The sequence below is a fragment of the Saimiri boliviensis genome, chromosome 18, assembly GCF_048565385.1.
Source record: "Saimiri boliviensis isolate mSaiBol1 chromosome 18, mSaiBol1.pri, whole genome shotgun sequence".
Lineage (NCBI taxonomy): Eukaryota > Metazoa > Chordata > Mammalia > Primates > Cebidae > Saimiri > Saimiri boliviensis.
The window spans coordinates 47,050,719-47,074,650 of NC_133466.1; the positions used below are offsets into that span (position 1 = coordinate 47,050,719).

Genomic DNA, 23,932 nt, shown 5'->3' on the forward strand with positions numbered 1-23,932 from the left:
GTCTTGCTGCGCTTCGGTGAAAGGACGCCCGGTGAGATCATCTGAGAAGCCCCAAAGACCCGCTCCCGCCAGCGGGATTCCTCCCGGCGCCCCGAGAGGAGGGCTGCGGCGGCCGCGGGGAGAGGAACCCGGCACAGGGACTCCAGCCCGGCGGCCGCCCCGGCCGGCTCGCCCAGCAAACGCTGCGGAGGCCCCCGCGCGCGTCAACCCAGCTGCGCGCCGGGGTCCCGAACTCCCCGCCCGCGGCCTGGCGCGGCGCCCTCACCTCACAAACGCTGGTGGACTTCCCGGCAAACCTCCACTTCCCACAGGCATGGCGGCCGCCACGCCCCGCGCCTCCGCCCTCCGCAGCCCGCCCGCCTGTCCTGCGTTTCCAGAAGCGCCGCACTCACTGAGCGGCTCCCAGCGGCGGCGCCACCCTCCCCCCTCCCCCCTCCCCCCTCCCCCCCCTCCCCCCTCCCCCCTCCTCTTCCACGTCCCCTCCTCTTCCACGGCCTGGGCACAGGCGGCTTCTGCCACCGCGGTCCCCTCACCCACGCGGAGGCGTCAGAAGCTGCGGACACTGCTCGCTTCAGGGCTTTGCTCAGCTGCAGCTGGTGACCTCCAGAGAGGGGGCCTCTGATGTCCCGCTGGGGCATGTTCTGAAGACCGCGAAGGGGGAAGAGACCCACTGAAAGCCCGTCTCCCAGCCTCACCTCCACCCTCCCTGTCTCCAGAGCTCCGAGTTCAGCATATACAGAAAGCGGCGTGTCCCCTCTCTAGGGAGAGCAGGGTTGGGGGCTGGAGGTCTGGCTGGTCTTGATCCGAGCATTCTCCCAGCCTCCTGGCTTCAGACCCCAGCACGGCGGGGTCTGCTGCCTGCTCCCTCTTTCCTGCTTCCAGACCCGGCCTGCTGCTTCTTCCTCCTCCCTCCCTCCCTGCCCTGCAGAGGCTTTCAAAGTAGATTAGAAATAAACAGTGTCGCACAAGGAAGCCTCTAGTTCTTTGAGTCAACTTTGATGAGGAGGCTCCAGAAAGCCTTTGCCATGCTGTGTGGAATTTTAAATCTGAGAGCTGGTGTCCTCGCCCTGTTTGTCCAGTCTACATTTCTAGGTTATATTGTGTCACAATCAGTGTCATTTGCTTTTGCTTCTCCTGCATTGTGGGGTTTTACTTCTCTGGGGTTGCCAAAAACAAAATTGACCATCTCAGTCCTTGTCGCTAACACAGGAAAAGCATTACTGGGGGGAGGGCCCGGTTCCGCGGTTGAGGAGCTAGTTCTGGGTCCCGGAGCCCTTATCTGCCACCCACAGATCCAAGGCAGAGTCCGAGGCAGCAGGGTGGGCTCGGAGCGTGCATCTCGGCAGCTCGAGCTCAAGCGGACGTTGCTGCCTCTGCCTGGGGGCTCTAAAGTTTCATTTTTATATGACCCACAGGGCCCAGACTGGAGGATAATTAGCAGAGCCCTGGGCATGGGCGGCACCTGGCCCTTGAGGGACGATGATGAAAATATTCCTTATTAGCATAACACTGAGCACAGGCTGTGTGACAGTGTGCCAGAGGAACTGCACACATCCTTTCAGAAAAAGTCCATAACACAGAGAAAGTGCCGTTCCCAACCTAGATTTTTAACTTGTTGAACAGCTGTCTAAATGGGTCATCTCGGCTATCCTCCACTCAACATGACCACGTCCGCCCCTCCACCACCACCACCACCACCATCACCACCCCTCTCCCCACCTCCTCAGTCTTGTTAGTCCTTCCTCCTACTATTCAGGATGAAATGAAACCCTCTGTCCAGACTCATTTCATCTGCTCCCCACCCCTCTCAGGCCGGCCAACCTTGCTTCTGGAACAGGTGAGCACGGGTTCCCAAGGCACTTTCTAAGCACCCTGCAGGCGCCTCCCAGGAGTGGTCAGTGGTCAGTGGTTAATCAGCTAATGAAGCTGCATAAGATATGACCCTTGTTTACTGCAGAATGCCCAGAGCTGGCAGGATGTCTGAAATGCAGGAGGTACCCGAAATGTATTTACTGAGGCAATGATGATGGACAAGAGGAACCCAGAAAGCAAGGCAGAGAGGGCCCCTGAGGTGGAAGGGGGTCCCCTGAGGTGGAAGGGGGGCCCCTGAGGTGGAAGGGGGGCCCCTGAGGTGGAAGGGGGGCCCCTGAGGTGGAAGCGGGGTGTGGCTGGGAGTCTGTAGAGGAAGAGGGATAATTTCAAGGTTCCTGTCTGGGAGAAAATAAACAGGTTTATAGTTAGCTGAGAGAAAGATGGGAATGTGTCAACATTCTTAAAGAATAAAAAGTTTAGATGTGTTGATGCCAAATGTGCTCCTACTCCCAGGAGGATCCAGACAGGGCAGGGCCAGGCCTTGACAGCTCAGAAGGGACAGGTTTCCCAGCTCTGATGCTTTGCACAGTCAGGGGCTTGTGTGACCTGCCAGAATTTAGTGAAGAAACTTGCTGTGGAGCCGGAGAGCTGCAAGTTGAGGCGTGTGTGATGTGAGGGTTAAAAACCTGTGAGAACAGAATAGTTGGCTTTTCAAGAATTTTGTTGGTAGACAGGAAAGACGTGGGAGGTGTTTTTGGAGTGGCCATATGTGGTTTTATTTAACATGGGGAAGACTCGGCAGAAAGGAAAAAGGAAGAAGGTGAGTTGGCAGCATGAATAAGAGCACCCAGGAGAGGGTAAATGTGATCAAAAACCACAGTGCAGACTGCGGGGACCCCAGAAAGGCTTCCCCCAAAACCTGACCAGCAAGTGGCCTGTGCTGGCAGCTCCCATGCCCCCTCTGTCACTTCTTTACACACCTGCAAACCTGCTCTGCTCTCCAAGGCCCTCTCTATTCCGTTTCTCCCCCGAATGGGCCTTCGGAATAACCCTCTGCTGGCCCCTCTGCCTTAGGAATCATTTTCAATAATGGGCCCACCTGGAAGGACATCCGGCGGTTTTCCCTGACCACCCTCCGGAACTACGGGATGGGCAAACAAGGCAACGAGAATCGGATCCAGAGGGAGGCCCACTTCCTGGTGGAAGCGCTCAGGAAGACCCAGGGTGTGTATCTGCTGCCCAGCAGGGGCCGTCCTCATGCAGGCCAGGGGTACGGGGAGCCCCGGCCGGGACCCCTAGACCACATCTGAACTACAGGGACCTACGGACTAGGAGAGGGTCTCATGAGTCCCCAGACACTGTGTTTACAACTCTGGTTTCCAGCCACACAGTTCAGGGAGCAGGTGTAGCCATTAAGCACGTGACTCATATCCTAAATACTGTCACAAAGTGAAGAAGACCCAAACAGATTCAGACATTCGCTATCTTTTGTAGATTACCAGTTTTCAGGGTGCCTTCTCACAGGCCTGGGTGAGCCCCAGAAGGTGACTGAGTGGGCGGAGAAGCCCCCGTGTCTCCTTGCGCCCATCCCCTGACGGCCTGTCTGCCTGTTTTCCAGGCCAGCCTTTCGACCCCACCTTCCTCGTCGGCTGCGCACCCTGCAACGTCATAGCTGACATCCTCTTCCGCACGCGTTTCGAGTACGATGATGAGAAGTTTCTGAGGTTGATGCATTTGTTTAATGAGAACTTCTACCTGCTCAGTACTCCCTGGCTCCAGGTGAAGCCATGTTCCTTTTTCATCAATCATCAATTGTACACTTTACATTAGAAAAAGAAGGAAAATTCAGGTTATATGTGATAGGACTGCAAAAGCCAGAGAACATAGCTTCAAGGAGAGCCCAAATATTCTTCCCAAAGACATATCTGGGGTCCTATGCACCCTTTGCTAACCTTAGAATACGTATCGACCTCTGTGTGCACATTTGCACCACAGAATGTGCACTGCTGAGGAGAATGGTGCCCAAGAAGGACACTGTTGACCCAAAATATTCCAAATAAACAATTATTTCAGCCACAAATTCAGGTTTGGAGAAAGTTGTTGGTCCAACATACACAATTATGTTGCATCCGGAAAAAAATAGTAAAATATTTTTCTCTCCCTAGCTTTACAATAATTTTTCCAGCTATCTACACTACTTGCCTGGAAGCCATAGAAAAGTCATAAGAAATGTGGCTGAAATAAAAGAGTATGTGTCTGAAAGGGTGAAGGAGCACCATCAATCTCTGGACCCCAACTGCCCCCGGGACCTCACTGACTGCCTGCTGGTGGAAATGGAAAAGGTAGGCTCAGCCCTTGCAAGAGGCGGGCTCTCCGGGGCGGGCAGGGAGCGTGCATTTTGGATCTGCAGTGTGACCTGAACTTGCTGGAGTGCATGGCTCCGGCCGCAGCACGCTGTCAGTTTCACACACACACCCTTCGCTTCAGCATAACCATTGGCACCAGTCAGCTGCCTTGCTGCCAAGCTGGCCTAGCAGTTCGAGGTGGCGTGGGTGGGCCCCTTAGCCCCTTCCAGGCCCTGCTGCCCAACCCTTTCTAGTCCGCAGACTTTGAGAGTTGCGTCTTGTCTGAGGAGAAGCCCCCAGCATTCCTTGTGGGCAGGTAGTCCCCATCTGTGCACAGCTTCAGGACTTCCGGGCCTCCCCAGCTTCATTCACCTGCAGCCCTCAGGATCCCCTGCCCCCTGCCCAGCATGGTAAAGTTCCTTGTCCCCTTGTCTTGTCCTTTTGTGGCTCAAGAACATGTGGATCCACACTGGTTTCCCGGGGCTGCCTGAGCATGTCCTCCACAGTTTGGCCTCTCACAGCAGCAGACACTAGCTCTGCAGCAGGAGGGTTTGCAGGAGCCCTTCAGCTCCTGCCTGAGCTGTGACCAAGGTCAGGGACATCTCACCTCTCCCAGGATGGCCTGTGTGCTACTGAGGGAAGCAGAGCCCCATCCTGCCTTCAGCAGATTTCCTGAGGCCTCAGTTTCCCTGGCTGTGAGGTGGAGATGACCCTGACTCTCACAGCTCCAAGTCACAGTTCCACTGGGGGGATCTCTTGGACACTGTCTCCTTTGTCCCTGTGGACCTGGGAGGTGGCTGGTTCTGTGCTGAAGGGAGACAAGCAGCTCCTTCTCCTCCTGCCTATCTCTGGCATCACAGGAAAAGCCCAGTGCAGAACCCTTGTACACAATGGACGGTATCACTGTGACCGTGGCTGACCTGTTCTTTGCGGGGACAGAGACCACCAGCACCACTCTGAGATATGGGCTCCTGATTCTCATGAAATACCCTGAGATCGAAGGTAGGCAGGTGACCGGCGGGACACGGACAGGTCCGGGGTGGATGGTTGGATGAATGGGTGGGTGGATGGGAGAGTGGATGGCTAGATGGGGGGATGGGTGGGTGGATGGATGGATGGATGGATGGGAGGGTGGGTGGTGGGTGGATGGATGGAGGGGTGGATGGATGTGTAGGCAAGTAGATGGATAAAAGGGTGATTGACTAGATGGGTGGATGTCCAATTGGCCAGGAGCCAATTCCTTAAATTTGTCCCATTCATGTCTTGGCAGAGAAGCTCCATGAAGAAATTGACAGGGTGATTGGGCCAAGCCGAGTCCCCGCCGTCAAGGACAGGCTGGAGATGCCGTACATGGACGCTGTGGTGCATGAGATTCAGCGGTTCATCAACCTCGTGCCCTCCAACCTGCCCCATGAAGCAACCCGAGACACCATTTTCAGAGGATACGTCATCCCCAAGGTCAAGCATGAGCCTGGAGCACACAGCATGAACACCGGCCTATCCGCTCATTGCCTTCCTGCCAGGGAGCAGGATGGGGGCCCAAAGACCCTTCCCTTTGTCAGGGGGCACTGAATGGAGGAGCTGGGCCCCACTCCCACCCTGTGGAGTGCCGCTTTCGCTGCATTGCTCACATCCATCTGGTGACCAGACAGGTGGAGGAAGTCTGCAAAAGTGCCTCCGGGGACAGTCCCTGGGACTCATGAACTCTGATGCCAGGAGCAAACAGTCACAACCAGCCCTGGAGTCAATCTTGTGATCTTATCTTCGTTTAGACCTGACCCCTGACCGCCTTCTGTGTAGTCCTTCCCTGAGCGACTCCCTCAGCTGGAAATATGCTACCGTGTATCACATAACACCCACAGCAGCATTCTTCACCGGGGGCTTCCAGATGAAAGCCCACATTTTGTTCATGTGACTCACTGAGACAATCTTTGTTTCTTCTAGGGCACAGTCATAATTCCAAGTCTGGACTCCGTTTTGTATGACAACCAAGAATTTTCTGATCCAGAAAAGTTTAAGCCAGAACACTTCCTGAATGAAAATGGGAAGTTCAAGTACAGTGACTATTTCAAGCCATTTTCCACAGGTGAGAAAGTCCAGAGGCAGCACATTCCCTTGAGGAGCAGCTCACAGGCCTCACCTCCACTGCACGTGTGCTCTGCCCTCATCCCAGGCCTGCACTGACACCCCTGTGCCCTGTGTCTATTGACAATGACACCCACATGTGCTCTTCCCTAGTCAGAGAACGTCCATAACATCTTCCAGCAGCAATCCTGGGAATGAAGTGTCGTGGGTGGATTTTTTTTCCCAAAGACTAGACGTTTTACACTATTCATTGCTAAATTCTGTTTCTATTTTAACAAGACTTAGTGAAAAGTTCTCAAAACCGTATTACCCAATTCTTCCTAATTTTAAACCAGAGCTGCTAAACAGAATCTAACATTTGGTTACCTAGAATCATCACAGGAAGCATCAAAGCCTTCCTGGGGTGTGACTCAGTGACTCTTTGAGGCACTTGTCCGCCTTCCCAGGGCCTCATCTCAGGGATTGCTGTGAACGAAGATCACACAACCAACTCTATACTTTTAACCCCCCAGTGCTGGAGCCCCAGCTTCTAACAGGGCACTACTTCCCTCCTGTAGGCATCACTGGTGAACCCTGGGGGTGCCTTCTTTACTGGGCAGAGAAGGTCTTCCCAACCTAACATAGGTTTTTGCAGTTGAGCTCTGGATGACTGAGGTTGTATGAAGCCTGGTCCCTGGATAAGTCAATGTCACTGGTATTCTTCCACTCGAGCACATTTTGCGCTGCTTTTGATGGGCCGAGGGGGTGGGCCCTGCCTTGTGATGCCGTTTGCCCACAGCCTCCCCTCCCGCTTCTGCCAACCCCACTGCTAACAGTGTCGTGTCTCTGAAACTCCCTCAGCGTCTCATCAGTACCATTGTTACTTCCAGGAAAACGGGTGTGTGCTGGAGAAGGCCTGGCTCGCATGGAGCTGTTTCTGCTGTTGTCTGCCATTTTGCAGCACTTTAATCTGAAGTCTCTCGTGGACCCAGAGGTCATCGACCTCAGCCCCGTAACGATTGGGTTTGGCCGCATTCCCCCGCATTACAAACTCTGTGCCCTTCCTCGCTCGTGGGTGTAAGGAGGACACACTCATTCCTGAGCCCCCCGCTTTCAAGCAAGTTTTCAAATTGTTTGAGGTCAGGATTCCTCAACCCCATTCCTTTCTTTGCATATGAATATTTGAAAATAAACATTTTCCTGGAATATAAACAAATCATCACATGATTATTTTATCTGTACATTAAATCATGGAATATCTTATTTGTTGAAGTGATTCTTACAGAGAGAGGTTTTTGTTTGCTTGTTTTTCTGAGATGGAGTTTCGCTCTTATTGCCCAGGCCAGATGCAGTGGCTAGATCTTGGCTCACTGCAATCTCCGTCTCCTGGGTTCAAGTGATTCTACTGCCTCAGCCTCCCGAGTAGCTGGAATTATAGGCGCATGCCACCACGCTCAGCTAATTTTTTGTATTTTTAGTAGAGATGGGGTTTCACCATGTTGGTCAGGCTGGTCTGGAACCCCTGACCTCAGGTGATCCACCCTCCTCGGCCTCCCAAAGTGCCAGGATTACAGGCATGAGCCAATGTGCCTGGCCACAGAGAGGTTTTGAATATAACTTTCATATTATTGAGAAGCTCTTACCTCTAGGATCACATCACTTCAGTGCCAGCAACATACTGAGGTGGGGAATTTGTATTAGTCGGTTTTCTCTGAAGGGGCAGAACCAATAGGACAGATGTGTACATGCAGGGAGTTTATTAGGAGAATCGACTCACACAACAGGCTGTCTGCAAGCTGAGGAGTGGACAAGCCAGTTCGAGTACCCTAACCTCAAAAGTCGGGAAGCCGACAGTGTAGCCTTCAGTCTGTGGCCGAAGGTCCGAGAGTGGTGTAAGCCCAAGAGTCTGAAAGCTGAAGAACTCGGAGTCTGATGTTTGAGGGCAGGAAGCATCCAGCGTGGGAGAAAGACAAGCCTGGAAGACTCGGCACGTCTGCTCTTCCAGCTCCTCCTGCCTGCTTTATTCTGGCCCCACTGGCGGCTGATTAGGTGATACCTGCCCAGATTGAGAGTGGGTCTGTCTCTCCCCATCCATTGACCCAAGTGTTAATCTCCTTTGGCCACACCCCCACAGATACACCCAGGAATAACACTTTGCATCCTTCAAGTCGATCAAGCTGACAGTATTAGCCATCACAGAATTGTGTGAGTGCAAGGGCGAATTTCCTTTCTTACTCTGTTACCTCAGCACAGGCATCAAATGGGAACACTGATAGGTGCTGACCCTTAACACTTACAGGATATGACTTTGTTAAGATATAAAAGCCTCTAGTTAAAGGCTCTCATATGACTTTAAATGAGATAAAAGTTTAATTCAGAAATCCACAAAATTCAATTAATTAAACCCTGTTACAATAATCTCAGTGGAATCTTTCTAATCTCAAATTGGTTTCCTAACTGACCCCATTCTGTTCTTTGAAGTATACAGCTACACAAATATGTTGCTTTGCTGTATTTGGGATATCTTCCCCAAACCTAAATGTGAAGAATTTAACTGCTTCCTTCGTATGAGAATTGTTTCCTGTGTTTTTTTTTTTTTTGTACACTAAACTTCCTGAGGCCAGGATCACATTTTCCCCTAAACTCCAAGGATGGAATAAAGGGTTGGTGCACTGTAGAGTTACAATGAATGCAATTTTATTCGGAAAAAAAAGTAAGAATTTAAAAAGTGCAACACAAGTTGAACTTTAAAAATTCGAAATAAGAAAAAAGAAGGAAATAAAAACTACAAAAAGAAACAGAAAAAAATGAAAAGTGTCCAAAACCCCACCACTCACAGGCCAGTCCCATCCAGTGCCTGCCCTCTGATATTTAGGTTTGCAGATGACATAATTGTCATCGTTTCAAAAATGAAATCATTCTACACATGCTACTTAATTTCTTTATTTTAGCAGCAATGATTGCCCATGACATTAGCTTTTTTTCTGTAATGTTTTAAACGTTTTTATTGTAAATTATTTTATATATGAAGACAAGTATAAGATAAACACAACAAACACCTGTGTACCTACCATCTAGCTTTTATATCAGATTTTCTGAGGAAACAAATTATTACAAATATAGGTAGAGACCCTTTATGTCCATGCTGATCAGGAGGGCTCAAGGCTGCTTCTCCCATGCTTATTTTTCATTGACAAACCTTGAAGCTTTGGGCCATTTTCCAATAGGAGCATTATGCCAGTATTTTACTTGCATTTCCCGCATGGGTAGTGCCGTTGAACACGTCTCCATGTGTTTATTGGTCTTGGAGTTTGTGTTATGTGAGTTACCTCTTCAAATCTTGGTTTGTATTTAGTATTGAGTTCTTTATCATTGTGAATTTGCAGGAGATTATTATAAATTGTGGATGCTAAGCCTATATTGTCATATGTATATATAATTATAATCTCTTTACCTTATCTGTGGCTTATATTTTAATGGCACTTACAATTTTATTTAACCAAAATATTCCATTGTAATGCAGCAAATGACTTTGGTTGCTGCTCAGTGAATCCAAGCTGAGTTTCAGGGTGGCTGGTACCTTCTCATCACCATTGTTATTGGTAGTAGTAAAACTGACGATTAAACAGGTTCCCAGCTGCTGTTGGTGAAAACATAGGTGATCTTCTGTTGGGAGCTGGTTAACAGTCAGAATATGTCTACATGATCAGCAGGGTATATAAGCAGCTCAGCTTACACTATACTCCTCACTACGGCTCCAAATAGAGTGTAGAGAACCAGAACAGCTCCCCCATTCTGAGGTGTTCTATGCACACAGCTGGTTTCTCATCTGAGGAAGTACATCCTGACACAACCTTGCAAGACGAAAAATACAGCTCATACCAGCCTCTCCCGATCCTTCACTGTGAGGCAGCCTGTGGCTGAGATGGTTATCCTTATCTGATGCATATCATTACTTTGTTACTGGTTCATTGTATCCTTTTCTATCAACCAACTGTAGATTCTTTTTCTTTTTTCTTTTCTTTTTTTAAGATGGGGTTTCACCCTGTTGGTCAGGCTGGTCTTGAACTCCCGACCTCAGGTGATCCACCCACCTTGGCCTCCAAAGTGCTTGGATTACAGGCATGAGCCACTGCACCTGCCCCACAACTGTAGATTCTTAAGTGATGTATTTTGTGGGTCCTTTGCTGTAGCACTGAGACATAAAGGTGATTTAAAAATATTGACCTATATCAGGCGTCCCCAAACTTTTTACACAGGGGGCCAGTTCACTGTCCCTCAGACCGTTGGAGGGCCGCCACATACTGTGCTCCTCTCACTGACCACCAATGAAAGAGGTGCCCCTTCCTGAAGTGCAGTGGGGGGGCCGGATAAATGGCCTCAGGGGGCCGCATGCGGCCTACGGGGCCGTAGTTTGGGGACGCCTGACCTATATTGTTCAACAACCACCTATGAGTGATGGACACAGGGAGGGGAGCATCACACATTGGGGTCTGTCGGGGGGAAACAGGGGAGGGACAGTGGTGGGTGGGGAGTTGGGGAGAGATAGCATGGGGAGAAATGCCAGATCTAGGTGATGGGGAGGAAGGCAGCACATCACACCGCCATGTGTGTACCTGTGCAACAATCTTGCATGTTCTTCACATGTACCCCCAAACCTAAAATGCAATAAAAAATTGACCTATATTTAGCAAACTTTTACACTCATTTAGATGTTCTGAAATTTATCTGTAGATTATTTTAGATTCATAAAGCATATAGCCATAAATCCATGTCTTAACTCTTTCACTGTATTATAGTGAACTTTCAGTGTGATAAATAGTATTTGAATATTGCAGACATCCTTGAATTATTCCCAACATGAAATTCTTTAAACATCTAACAAATAAATCTAAGGGAATTGCCTATTTACTTTCTTATGAGTTTTTTTTTTCACATGAATAGGTGTTGAACTGTGTCAAAGACCTTTTATTCTTAACTGAGTAACTGGTTGATTTTTAAAAAAAATTGTAGTGAACCAACAAAAGCTAAAAAGTTCCTTCTAATCATGGGCTTACTCAATTGCAGTTTAAAATGTGGTGTCTTCATTGCCGTTCAGTTCAACATACTTTCTAACTTCCACTTGATTTAAAAGTCATGTTGGATAGTGTATATATAAGCCAGCTTGTTTAAAAACAGGTATGATTAATGGCATCTTAGAGAACTCCTCTCTCCTGAACTGACTGAAGAATTTCTGTACTTTGCCACGTTCCATTTTTCCATGGAAATGGTGCTCTCCAGTGAGCCTCTCAACTCTGCCATGTCACTGGTCTACCCGGTCTGGGAGCCTATCAAGAAAAGAGATCTCTCTATCATTAATTCAATGTATTCTGATTCAGGAGATGCAGACTGACTCCCATCATTGGCCTTAATTGGGTCAATGCTTTTCAGTGAATTTGAAACATGCATCAGAGGCACATGATTTACATCGTAGTTGACTGACTCCCTGCACGCTGAGGACTTCTATCATGTTCCCGTCCAAAAGTGCCTTAGTTATACATTTTGTGTTTCTGAGAGCACAAACTACACAACTAACTGGTGGGGACTACCATATGGAACTGACTGATTTTGAATCCCAGCTCACTGGTTCTCATTTTTCTTTTTTTCTTTTTTTTTTTTTTTTTTTTTGATTTCTGGGAGTCTGTAGTCCAGACCTGTAATGAAGGAATTGAAGAAATAACCACAAGGTGTGTGTATGTGTGCATGGAAGTGGGTTCCAGACCTCCTGGGCACACTGTGGGAGCATCTCAGGTGTGCGCCCCTCTGCCTGGGGACCCAGAGATGAGCAATCCGGAGACCAGGAGGTTAAGGAAGCATTTATTGAAAACCTGTGGTGTGTCTCTGGCCCAGACCAAGAGGCTGAGTTAAGCATAGGCTTCAATCAGTCACAGGAGCCTGGAGGTCTTAAGCCTGACTCCTACTCCTCAACAGTAGACTCAGCTGAGACAGGCTGTATCAAAATAGCTCCTTTATTAGCGCCTTGGGCCAAGGTCAGGGGTGGAGAGTATCCTCCTGGCCTATGAGGATAGCAAGCCCTGCTCGGTGTGCAGCTCCAGGTCTTTCTCCTCATGGGCTTTTAGGGGCTTGGAACTGGCCTGCAGGAGGTTAGTGTTCAGGATGGGAATCTACAGTCACCCCCATGGCCACACGGTCGCCTCCTACCCCATCACCACCTTGGGTGGACAGCCTATGGGAAAGCCTCTCCCCACAAACCATCCTCTGAGGAGTCCCACGACACCCTCCCTTGTCCTCCTGCCCTTCCCCCATCCCTTCAGTAGCCGTCTCTGTTCCCTGACACCCAGTTCTGGGGCTTACCACATCTCCTGGGCCAGCCTCTTCCTCTTGTGTGCTCTGGGCTTGGGCAGGGACCTGTGTCCCATGCTTTTCCAGCTCCTCCTTCAGCCTAGACAGGAAGAGGTAGGATGGGGAAGGAAGAAAGGGAAAGGGCGCCAAGAGGTTTTCAAGAGTCAGAGAGACAGAAGGTTGAGAGAGGAGATACAACACTGGTCACTTTCCTGGTGGGGGTTGAGGGGACAGGGCTTCCACGCACACCTCTGCCGCTTCTGCTGCAGTTGCTGGCACTTCTGCTGCAGCTGCTGGTGGTGCTGGGCAGCAGCTGCTAGGAGCTCCTCAGCCTTCCTGTGCTCTTCCTGAAACAGCTGCCTGGGGGGCCCAGGAGGGGGTGGTTAGCACTGGCCACTCCCTCCTCCCCCGCCTTCACCTCCACATCTTACACTGTGGCTGCTGCCTCCTGGCTGCGGAGAAAGAGGCCGTCATCAAGGGTGGAGGGGCCCTCAGCACCACACAGGGAGCACAGCTGTTGCTTCACATCTTCCAGCTTCACCTTGACCAGCTTCTCTGCAGCACGAAGGGGCAAGTGAGCACACGAGGGTATGTGAGGTCAGATGAGGGCCATCCACCTTCCCTGGCCTCACCTTCCTCGAGCAGCTCCTCCTTGCTGCTGTCCAGGGTGCAGATCTCTCTTGCTAGCCGCTCTGGCCTCTGAGGCGGGCAGAAAAGAGGTCTGTCCACACCTCTTGGCTTTCTCCCATGCCTCGAAGAAGGCTATCTGGATCTTGTTTTGTACTTGCTCACCGTGGCTCACTTCCAGCAACTCTGCCCCTCTGTGTATACTAGCCACAGCCAGCCTCAGGCCCATGGCACTGGCCATTCCCTCCCTGTGCCCTTCTGTCACCCTACATCCCTGCAGTGCTGCAGTGGGGAGGCTCATGGATTGTTATTTACAACAGAGAAACCAGCAAACACTGCGAGTCTTGGCTGTTTTCTGGAGGGTCAGGTACCAGTTAGGCTCTGCAGCTCCTTCCTACTCCCCTCCGTCCTCGTGGGGCCTCCTCACTGAGCCCTTCCCTTCTAACACTCACTGTCTATTTTCTTGTTCAGTGCCTGGGATCCTCCTGGGGGGCAAACACTGGCTGCTTATCCTCACTGTCTCCCTTGTGCCCGTGATGGTCCCAGACATATCCACGGACATTGACGGAAGACTTGACCTTGGTTTGATCAGAGATCCCCCTGGCCACTGAGTGGACCCAGGAGGGGTAGCAGGGCCACGAGGGTGGTGACAAGGGACTGGCTCTGGGCAATGTTGATCTTAGCATCACCAGGGCTTATTCAGGGACTGGATGTGGCAGGTGAGAGGAAGCGGCCCTTTGGGCCTGGCGCTGCTACGGAAGATGTGGAAGTGGGAGGAGTGGCTTTGAGGGACTCACGTGGAAGTCCCAGAGGTCCTTGTGTTGGCCCATCAGATCTTCCAGCTGCTCCTCGAAAGCCAACCTGGGGGCCAACCACAGGCATGAAGGGATATGGGCTGAGATCATCACCTTCACAGCCTGTTCATGTCTGTGAGTCTTCTGGCACAGATATCGGGGTGCTTTGCCCATGGTCTTGCTCCACTGGGAGCATCTTCACCACCTTAACCCTCCAAGGCTCAGTGTAGCCAGCTCTTCTAACCCCCATCTTTGATATTATACCCCAACTACCAGCCATCCAAACCCCCTGCCTCAGGTGCTAAGGTTTACCTCAGCTGTCTCTGTTTTTCCTTCTTTTCTTCGATCTTTACGTTCAGAGCAGAAATTCTCTCCTTGCACTCCTGCAACATGGCATGCTTCCTGGGAGAGGCAAGGCAGCCCTCAGCCATGTTCTCTTAAGCCCTGAGAGGGTGCTGGGCTGGGGCTTCTGCCTCCCTCTATTGAGGCTATTTTTTCCCTCCTACCTTAAGGTTCTTCTCTGTAACATGTGATGGGTAGGGGGTAATGTGAGCATTTGCCCCCTGTAAGTACTGTTGTCATGTTAAGAGAGATTAGTGCAGACATGGTCAAGTGAGCAAATGCACACACATCATATCATCTGGTTTCCCCAAAGAGCTGAAAACTCAGTGTGCCAGGGCCTGGGGCCTCTGGTAAGAAAACAAGCTAAATAAGCATTCAGGAAGTGGGGAAATGGATGGACAAATAATTGGGTAGATAAAAGATAATGGATGGAGAGACAATGGACAAATGGTTGGTTCAATGCCTAAATGAACAGATGAGTGAACAGACAGCCAAGGAGTACGACAAAGAGTAAAAGGCAAAGAACAAAAACGAGCTGAAGAAATTTAATTGGTAATTTGGCAAATGAGTGTCTATGCCATCGAGACAGTTACCCTTAACACTACTGCCTGCTGTCGGAGCCCAAGGGGAAAGACACTCTTTGGACACTGCATTGTTTAGAGGCAGAATGAGAGCTGTGGTCTGACACTCATCTTCCTGCCTCTTTCTGCTCCACCAGAATAAAGAGGTGGGGCAGAGTTAGGCTCAGCTGGAAGCTCTTACCTCTGTGCCTCACTTTCCTTCTCCTGGCAGTGCAGCCGGAGGATCTTCAGGGTCTCTACAGGGAGAGCAACAGGGCCCTATGAGAACCTGTCAGGGTACTGGGTTGTGGTAGGGGGAACAGGGCCAGATCACATCAGATCTGTGGACACCTAATTGAGCTTTAACATTTACTGCAAGTCTGGTGGAAGCTACAGGAGACAGGCAAGCTTTGAAAGGCTTCAGCTGCCATAGGGAGAGTGGGCTTCTGTGGGGTGGCAAAGGCACAAGCCTGGAGAGAGGGGAGCTGCATATACCTTGCTTTTTGTTCAAGATCTCCTTCAGGCGTACTTTCTCTCTGTGCACTGGAAAACAGTGATGCATTTGGGCATCAGGGACTACCCACTGCACCCTCAGGGATGGAGCTTGCTCACAGTCATATGGGAAGTTGGGCACAGCCTTGCCCCCAACCCAAATGTGAACCCCCCGAGGTGAGCCCCTCCCTATCCTCTGGTGCCCACATTCCCTGTAAGCACCAAAGGGCCTTCACAGTGATAGAGGGTGGCTGTGCAGGCCCTGCAGGATGCCCATGCTTTTACGTGGGGAGGGCAGAAAATACACAAACACCCATGAAGTGAGATTAAGGGCTGTGAAGAAACATATCGAATAGGGAGGGGCACGTGAACAGATGGAGGCAGGGCGCCATCTCTAGATGGGGTGGCCAGGGAATGCCAACCATCTTGTCTGGGGACATTCTAACTCAGAGCTGATGACATGAGGAAAAGAGGAACCTGTATTATCCATGGAAGCACAGGCAGCACCTGGCAAAAGCCCTGAGGTGGGAGTGAGGTTGGAGGGTGCTTCCTTAACACTCCCACAAGCAGAGAGGAGAGGGGGAGATCGGCAGGACATGAGGCAGGAGAGGGTACAGGACCCTTGGCCATGGCAAGGATGCTGATCATCTGGGGAGGCTTGAGACACTGTGGGGACCTCTGGGTGACCCCTGGCTCCCTTACGTGAGTCCAGTTCCTTCTGCAGGGCCTCGCAGATGGTCTGGGCCTCTTCTAGGTCTTCATTGGCCTTCTTTTTTGCTTCATCAAAGATCAGAAAGACATTGTGTGTGAGGGCAGCCTCCAGCTGCACTATTCTCTTGCCAACAGTGACATTTCTCATTTGCCTTCAGGTAAACCTATAGTTGCCTAAATTTTATAGAGTAGGAAACAAGGCTTCCAGGGTCCAGGCTCTTCTTGCCAGGCTCTGTTGAGAGCAGGGCCAGGATCATGGCAATATGACTATGGCAGCTGCATGCAGAAATGTCCTGTACTTAATTTAAGGCTCTGCTGTCGCTGCTGCGAATAACCAGTAACTTTGGACAAGGGACCGTGCACTCTCATTTGGCACTGAGCCCCACAAACCATGTAGCTGGTCCTAGCTGGCAGCCAAGGCCCCTGAACTCACCTTGCTGGACCTCATTAATCCGGTTAATCAGGACCTCAACTTGGGGCTCTAGGCTTCCCACTGCAGGAGAAAGGCGGTTGAGTTGACAGAGCAGGTAGAGGTGAGGTGGTTGCCAGCCTTGTGTCTCTGCTGCTTTCATGCAACAGAGTACCTATTGCAAGCAGGTGCTGTGTGGGGCCCTCACAGGGCTCATGTTCTGGGTGGGTGAGACTGGGAATAGACACAATGAGATACCGAATGGAGCTGTGGTAACTCTGTTCAAGAGAAATAAAGTAGGGCAAGCAGGATAAAGAGCAAAGAGGTGGGAAGTGCTCCTCAGACATGAGAAGGTGTCATGACGACCCCAAATCAAGTGGCAGGGGGCAGGCCCTGAAGCTCTTTGGGTGGGGGTGGGAGGTAGTCAGTGCAAAGACCCACCCTGAGGTGGGAACATGGCTGGCAGGAGCCTAGTGAGCAAAGAGGGAGTGGCAAGAAGTCTGGGACAAGGTTTTTGGAAAACATTTTGCCTTCTATACCCCTTTACTTCTTTAATTTTGAATCATGGAGCCCTATTTTTAGTTTAAGTAATTAATTTTTTAAAAAACGAAAAGGTGAAGAGGATTATTTCCCAAGTCAGACCCCACATCAGCCTGGCCCCAAACTTCAGGCTGAGCCTCACACGGATGAGACACATGACCTTTCTGCAGCTTTTTCACCATTTCCATCAAGTCTTCAATTTTCTGTGAGGATATGTCCTGCCCTGTGGAGACAAAACCAAAAACATTTCAGATTCCAGCAGGGAGAGAGGCCAGAGGAAGGATCTGACAGCCCTGGACTGGGACTGAGGTGGGCCAAGGGCAGGTATCCAGCCAGAGTGGTACCCCTGCTCCTTGTCCTGAGGTGGATGGTACGCTAGATGAATTGGGCTCCTCCACGGTCAACTGTTCCCTATTAGGGTAAAAGTATTTCAGGTATCCTCTTTGTAAAACTCTGGGTGGGGGCAGGGGTGTACTCTCACTGCTGAGGCTATTCAAAGTAAGGTCAAAGCTCCTGATGTAATAAACCAAGTAAAAAAAAACGAGGGCATAAAAAACTGGAACAAGGAGTCAAAAATCACTGTAACTGGCAGATGGCATAATCTAGGAAGTTCTTAGAGAGTTTTCCACAAAACCGTAAGGATTAGTAACAAAATGCATTAAGATGTTAGGTTAAAGCATATATAAATACAAATAGCTTTCCTATATACAACCAATACCAAATCAGAAATCTCCCCATAAAATAGTATTTCATATTAATTTTTTATAATCATTATTGGAACCTATTTTTACCACTCTAATAAATTAGTGGGTCGAATAAATTACTATTTATGGCATTAATATTGTGAAAGGAAAAGCAATCTTTTTATAAAATAAATCTGAAAATAAATGAATTCAAAGTCATCCCTCTGCTCACTGAGATAAATGGATATCTAACTGTCTCCTTTGGAAGGCTAATCAGAAACTCGAAAGAATGCAGCCATTTGTCTTTTATATACTTATGACCTTGAAGATCCTCCCCCCACTGCTTCAAGTTGTCTCATCTTTCCAGATCGAACCAATGTTCATCTTACATATGTTGATTCACGTCTCATGTCTCCCGAAAAACTGCAAAACCAGCCTGTGCTCTGACCACCCTGCCACCCCAGGCACGTCATCAGGACCTCTGAGGCTGTGTCACAGGCATGCGTCCCTCACTTAGGCAAAATAAACTTCCTAAATTGACTGAGACCTGTCTCAGATTTTTGGTTTTCACATTTTGGCAACCACAAAGGGATGCTGAGTAGTAGTGCCCCGACCTTTGACAAATACCCTATCAGTGCTTGGTAGCAGTTTGAGCTATCTTTATGTCTCAAACTAATATAACAATGTGCTGAGGTCTGGAAGCACCCTGTCCAGGGAATCTCTCATCTTCCAAAATTTGTTTGAGATCCAAAGTATATTTTTCTGTACAACTCTTTTCTTTTCTCCTTCCTCCCTCCCTCCCTCTTGCCTTTTTTTTTTCTTTTCCTTCCTTTTTCTTTCTTCTTTCTCCTTCCTTCCTTCTTTCTTCTCTCTCTCTCTCCTCCTTTCTTTTTCTTTCCTTTCTTTCTTTCTTCTTTCTTGTAGTTGGAACTTGCTCACAACAGGGAAGACAAGTTTGAGGGTTTTTTCCCTGCTTCTAAGATGATAGACAGCAGTCTTCAGCCTAAGACCCATCCTTAGGTAAGTAATTAAATTGGGGTTTGTCTTGGCTAAAGATAAGATTAACAACCAGCTGGTCTTAATTTTTCCTTTCCATTAGAGTGCTCAGTAATCATACAAGTTGTGAGACCATGTTTGTTTTGCCTAACTGGGTTTTTTGGGTGTTTGTTTCTATTTTTGCTGTTGTTTTGGTCTTTTTCCCATTGGGTTTGACCAATTCTATCTCACTTGATCAAATCCAAAGGAAAGTTCCAAATTATGTGGAACAAGGCCTCTAAAGTGGTTAAATTCCCATCAAAAAAGGGGGTGGTGTGGGGGGAAAATGGCCAGTAAAAGGAAAAAAGTGAGGGGAAGATTTTTCATCTTGACTACTTAAGGGGCTTTATTTACAAAACAAGCACAACAAGGCCACCTTTTTGCTAGCCAGGCCAAACTGAAAGAGCAAGGATTGTCACCCCACAATGCAGTTCCATAGCTAAGCTTCTCTTCTTTTTCCGTGACAGCATGGGTTTGGTTCCTAAATCAGTATCTTTCTGGTTTGATACTTGCTACTTGTAAAACAGCAGCTATCCGTCCTAGCTGAAATATGGTGATGAGATTTTAAAACATTTTTTAAAAGAAACTCAAATGGTTAAAAGTCAGCTTAATTAAAAGCTGACATCCAAGATGTGTGTGTGTGTGTGTGTGTGTGTGTATGTGGTGTGTGTATTTAAAAGGCCTTCATGGGCCGGGCACTGTGGTTCACGCCTGTAATCCCAGCACTTTGGGAGGCCGAGGCGGGTGGATCACGAAGTCAAAAGATCGAGCCCATGCTGGCCAACATGGTGAAACCCCGTTATCTACTAAAAATACAAAAACTAGCTGGGTGTGGTGGCATGCGCCTGTAGTCTCAGCTACTTGGCCGGCTGAGGCAGGAGATTTGCTTGAACCTGGGAGGCAGAGGTTGTAGTGAGCCAAGATTATGCCACTGCATTCCAGCCTGGCAACAGAGTGAGACTCCGCCTCAAAAAAAAAAAAAAAAAAAAAAGCCTTCACGGTTTTTCTTTTTTCTCTCTCCTAGGACCCTGTGTTTTATGAGTAAAAAAAATTTTTTTTCTGCTCAGTTGACTGAATGCTGTTTTCTTCATCTACTTCTGCTGTTTCTCCTTTCTCTTGCATCCTCTGCTGCATGAGGGACCTAAAATAGTTTATAATAACCTGAGGTTCCTTAAAGAAAACAGAGAAGGCACCAGACTCCCTTTGCAGAGAAAACTGTTTTCCTTATCCAGCCCTAAGAGTGTAAAAAGACAAGTTCATCTCAGCTCTTAAACTGCTTGTGTTTGTATTGTGTTACCTGATTTTTTTTTAATAGTTATTGCAACAAAGGCTACTTTTGGGTTTTTAAGGAAGAATATATTTTAGACACTTCGAAATCTTTGTTTAAAAAAAGTTTTTTAAGTGCACTCTAAAAGCATCCATGTGGTCTAGCCTCATAATTCTCCCTTTTTAGAGACCCGGAATTCAGTGTGGCCTCTTCCCAGAGCTCAGAGATCTAGTTAAAAGATAGGGACTATCTATCTAAATAAAACTGGTCTCCTGTGATCCAACCACCTCCCACCAGGCCCCACCACCAACACTCGGGATTACAATTCAACATGAGATCTGGGTGAGGACACAGATCCAAACCATATCACAGGTCAAGGCTGAGGCATGGTTGAAAAGGCTCAGAGGGGCCTGATCAAAGTTTGTCACAGTTTTGATTGATATTACCAGATTACTCTCCATTGATGTACACATGATGCCCAGGATTTCATTTTTACCAATCACCTGTGTTTTCAAATGTGTTCATCTTTGTCAACCAGATACGCAAAATTAAGGTGTGTCCTTACAAACTCTGATAGTAAATATCAAATGTTTGGGTGCATCTTCTTTTCTAAGACTATGTCCTAAGTAAGTGTGGATACGGATAATGGGCAAGGTTTTCATCACTATATTGTTTATAACAGTGAAAAACTGCAAGAAGCCTAAATATACCTTAGGGGATTTGTTAAATAAGTTATAGCACACACACAGGATGAAATTGGTTACAGCCATTAAAAGTCATGCATACATGAAGGACAGGTTCAGTGGTTCACATCCATAATCCCAGCACTTTTGGGAGGCTGAAGCAGGAGGACTGCTTGAGCATAGGAGTTCAAGAGCAGCCCGAGCAACATAGCAAGACCCCATCTCTACAAATAAATAAAATTTAAAAATTATCTGGGTGTGGTGACATTCACCTGTGATTCCAGCTACTCAGGAGGCTGAGGTGGGAGAACTGCTTGAGGCCAGGTCAAGGCTGCAGTGAGCTATGATTGTACCACTGCACTCTAGTCTGGGCAACAGAGCACAACCCTGAAGTTAAAACACCTCTTAAAACAAAAGGTACTTGTAAAAAAGCAGCTATTCGTCTTAGCTGAAATATGTTGGTGAGATTTTAAAATATTTTTTAAAAGAAACTCAAATGGTTAAAAGTCAGCTTAATTCAAAGCTAATATCCAAGATGTGTGTGTATGTGTGTAAGTGTGGATATGTTGATTCATATCTCAACGTATGATATGAATCATAAAAAAAAATCAAGGATAAAATTTTATGAAATGCCTATTTTTGAGTTGATGGAGTCCCCTCATTTTGGTCCCATCTGAAATCTTATACAAATTACTGCTCATAAATTTTTGTATTAAGTTTTAAAGTATTCAAGTAATTGGCATGTGTGAAAAAGCATGAAGAAAAATGGAAACACCAACATTCCCTTTCCCCATTTATTCCCGTTTCTTGTAATAACTGCAGCCAGTTAGGTGAAGACTAACAGACCTTTTAGTAAAATGTATCTAGTGTCACTGATAACTAGGTAACAACCCTGTTTCCTTTTTAAAACAGACTGAAACTGGAAACCTGTCCTTTAAATTTCTTCCATAGCTGGCTGCTACAAACTGAATGTTCGTGCCACCATCCACAATCCGTATGTTGGAATCCGAACCCCCTAGTGTGACTGCATTAGGAGGTGCGTAGGTCATCAAGGTCGGGCCCTCGGCGATGGGACCAGTGCCCCTAAAAGAGACTCCAGAGCGATCTGCAGCAAATCCGCCCCCACGAGGACACAATGCGAAGACGGAAGTCCGTAACCAGGAAACACGCCCTCAGCAGAGGCCGAACTGCACCTGGATCTTGAACTTCTAGTTTCGAAAACTTTGAGAAATAATGGCACTTCCGTTATAGCAGTTTGAAATGAGGCACCGGCAGTGTCGATTGAATGTCACCTAAATACACTGGGTCACGGGAGGAGCGTGGAGCCGCGACCCCGGAAGGCCACGCTACCGGCGGGCCGCCGGGCACTCAACGAGAGGGAGGCGCCTGCGTCCGTCCTGCCGGTGCCTTCGCCCGTCGCCGGGGCCGTCGCTGTGCCAGGCTCACTGCGGGCGCTTTCTGAGCTGAGCTTGTCTCGGGATTCGGGGCGCCTGCCGTGGACCGAGCCTTCGTCCGCACGGGTGGGACCGGGGGCGGCCGCGGCGGCGCTCTGACTCGGGGCCGCAGGCGCGCTCGGGGCCGGGGACACGCGGAGCGGCGGCGGGGACGCCCCGTGCGGCTCTCTGCACTCGGAGTCCGAGTCCTCGCACGGCGCCCGGCGGCCCACGGCGCCCTGAGGGGAGACCCGCGGGAACGCGCCGCGCCCGCACTTGGGACGCGTCCGGCCGGCGCCTCGTCCCTCCCCTCCCCGGCGAGCGGCGCCGCTGCGGCAGGCCGGGCCGCGGGGACCCCCGTCCGGGAAAGCCGGACGCCTGCCGGTTCTGGGGAGAGGAGGGCGAGGGCTTCCCCGGGGCCGGGAGCGTCGGGAGGGGTCCTCGTGCCCTCAGAGGGGCGTACGGGAAGTCTGCGGAAACCAAGGGAAAGGAACCAACATGGGAGCAACCGCGACCACAGCGCAGCGCTTTCAAACGAGGCGGGGGACGGCAAGCGCTCCCTCACCCCGGCAGGCTCTGAGGAAACCCGCTCAGCCCCCATCGGCACCGTCGGCACCGGGCCGAGGAAGCCGCCGCCGCCCTGCCCCGCCTCGGTGAGGTCAGCCCCCTGCGCACGGCTCTCTGCCTCCCGCCACTACCTCCGGCCTTCTCCGCCCCGTCCACGGCTCCCGCGACGGGCTCGGCAGTTGACGCCGGGGACCTTCCGGCCATTTCCTCTCCACTCGCCAGCACCGCCGCCGTCGGAGCCACCTGATTGGAGCAAACCCTGCGGGGTGGGAGAGGAGGCGGGACTCCGGGCAGCGCGCCTGCGCAATGCAGTCCTGCGCGCTCTCGAGGGGTAAGGTAACGGTCCAGCGCGCTTGCCTGGAAGCTAGTGCGCATGCGTAAGGGCGCAAGGGCAACTAACCCGGCGTGAAGCCAGCAAGGGCCACGTGCGTCCAGGCTTGCCACTGGCCCAGTGCCTGGTGCCCCCGGGCAGGTGTGCTGGCCTCCCTAGGGGCTGGCCCTGGTTCTGCAGCCCCGCTCATCGAGCAATGCGCATGTGCCGAGCCACCCCTGCCTGTGAAGCGTGTGTCTCACGGACAACTCCACATGGCGCTGTGGCTTCAGCAGCCTCACGAAGTCACGGCTATGCAGGTTAAGATTAGGGAGTTAGGGTTGGGGGTTAGGATTAGGACGTTAAGGTTAGAGTTAGGGTTGGGGGTTAGGGTTTAGGATTAGTGTTAGGGTTTAGGGTTAGGAGTTAGGGGATTGGGCTCTGGCCAGGGTCGGGGTCAGGGTCAAGGTTAGGGGTCATGGTTAGGGTTACAGCTAGGTCTAGGGTTAGGCGTTAGGGTTAGTGGCTAGGCTTAGTGTTTTAGGGTTAGGGTTAGAGGGTAGCATTTGAGGGTCAGGATCAGGATGAGGGTCAGAGTAAGGGTGAGGGTCAGGGTGATGGTGAAGGTCAGGATCAGGGTTTAGGGTTAGGGTTTAACGTTAGGGGTTAGGGCTAGTGTCAGGGTTAGGGGTTAGAAGTTGGTGGTTAGGGTCAGGTTTAGGGATTGGGGTTAGGGCTAGTTCTAGGGCTAGGGATTAGGGTTAGTGGTTAGGGTTAGGGTTTTAGGGTTGGGGTTGAAATGGGGTTGAAATGGGGTTTAGGGTTAAGTTTTGGGTTCAGGGTTAGGGGTTTGGTGTTAGGGTTGGTGCTGGGGGTAGGGGTTAGTGTCAGGATTAAGGGTTTATGCTTTAGGGTT

General features: G+C 49.9%; 2 protein-coding genes and 1 long non-coding RNA gene across 4 annotated transcripts in view; 1 reads left to right on the forward strand and 2 right to left on the reverse strand.

The window, feature by feature from the left end:
• The window catches only part of LOC141581980 (uncharacterized), a 1,111,619-nt gene that overhangs the window by 518,376 nt on the left and 569,311 nt on the right, over positions 1 to 23,932 (reverse strand). The gene's annotated exons all lie outside the window — the stretch shown is intronic.
• On the forward strand, positions 2,555 to 7,437 carry LOC141581972 (cytochrome P450 2E1-like). The gene is made up of 7 exons (XM_074389191.1): positions 2,555 to 3,036; positions 3,431 to 3,591; positions 3,978 to 4,154; positions 5,018 to 5,159; positions 5,428 to 5,615; positions 6,102 to 6,243; positions 7,112 to 7,437. Exons 1-7 carry the CDS (start codon positions 2,961 to 2,963, stop codon positions 7,300 to 7,302), a joined length of 1,077 nt encoding a protein of 358 aa, XP_074245292.1. The 5' UTR covers positions 2,555 to 2,960; the 3' UTR covers positions 7,303 to 7,437.
• LOC141581973 (synaptonemal complex central element protein 1-like) lies at positions 12,065 to 22,939 on the reverse strand. Its single transcript, XM_074389192.1, has 13 exons — positions 22,838 to 22,939; positions 17,199 to 17,261; positions 16,523 to 16,582; positions 16,081 to 16,155; positions 15,382 to 15,429; positions 15,089 to 15,143; positions 14,297 to 14,386; positions 13,988 to 14,051; positions 13,196 to 13,262; positions 12,995 to 13,118; positions 12,813 to 12,923; positions 12,576 to 12,663; positions 12,065 to 12,355 (listed from the first exon to the last, which is right to left on the reverse strand). Exons 1-13 carry the CDS (start codon positions 22,908 to 22,910, stop codon positions 12,278 to 12,280), a joined length of 996 nt encoding a protein of 331 aa, XP_074245293.1. The 5' UTR covers positions 22,911 to 22,939; the 3' UTR covers positions 12,065 to 12,277.

Bases quoted from the DNA above. Each gene is read 5' to 3' on its own strand.
- LOC141581972 (XM_074389191.1), top strand. From the start codon at position 2,961: ATGGGCAAACAAGGCAACGAGAATCGGATCCAGAGGGAGGCCCACTTC. The intron at 3,592-3,977 runs GTGAAGCCATGT...TTCTCTCCCTAG, and splicing joins TCAGTACTCCCTGGCTCCAG to CTTTACAATAATTTTTCCAG. The intron at 5,160-5,427 runs GTAGGCAGGTGA...ATGTCTTGGCAG, and splicing joins GAAATACCCTGAGATCGAAG to AGAAGCTCCATGAAGAAATT.
- LOC141581973 (XM_074389192.1), bottom strand. From the start codon at position 22,910: ATGGCCGGAAGGTCCCCGGCGTCAACTGCCGAGCCCGTCGCGGGAGCC. The intron at 16,156-16,522 runs GTGAGTTCAGGG...TCTTTGATGAAG, and splicing joins GATTAATGAGGTCCAGCAAG to CAAAAAAGAAGGCCAATGAA. The intron at 15,430-16,080 runs GTAAGGGAGCCA...ACTGTTTTCCAG, and splicing joins GCAGAAGGAACTGGACTCAC to TGCACAGAGAGAAAGTACGC.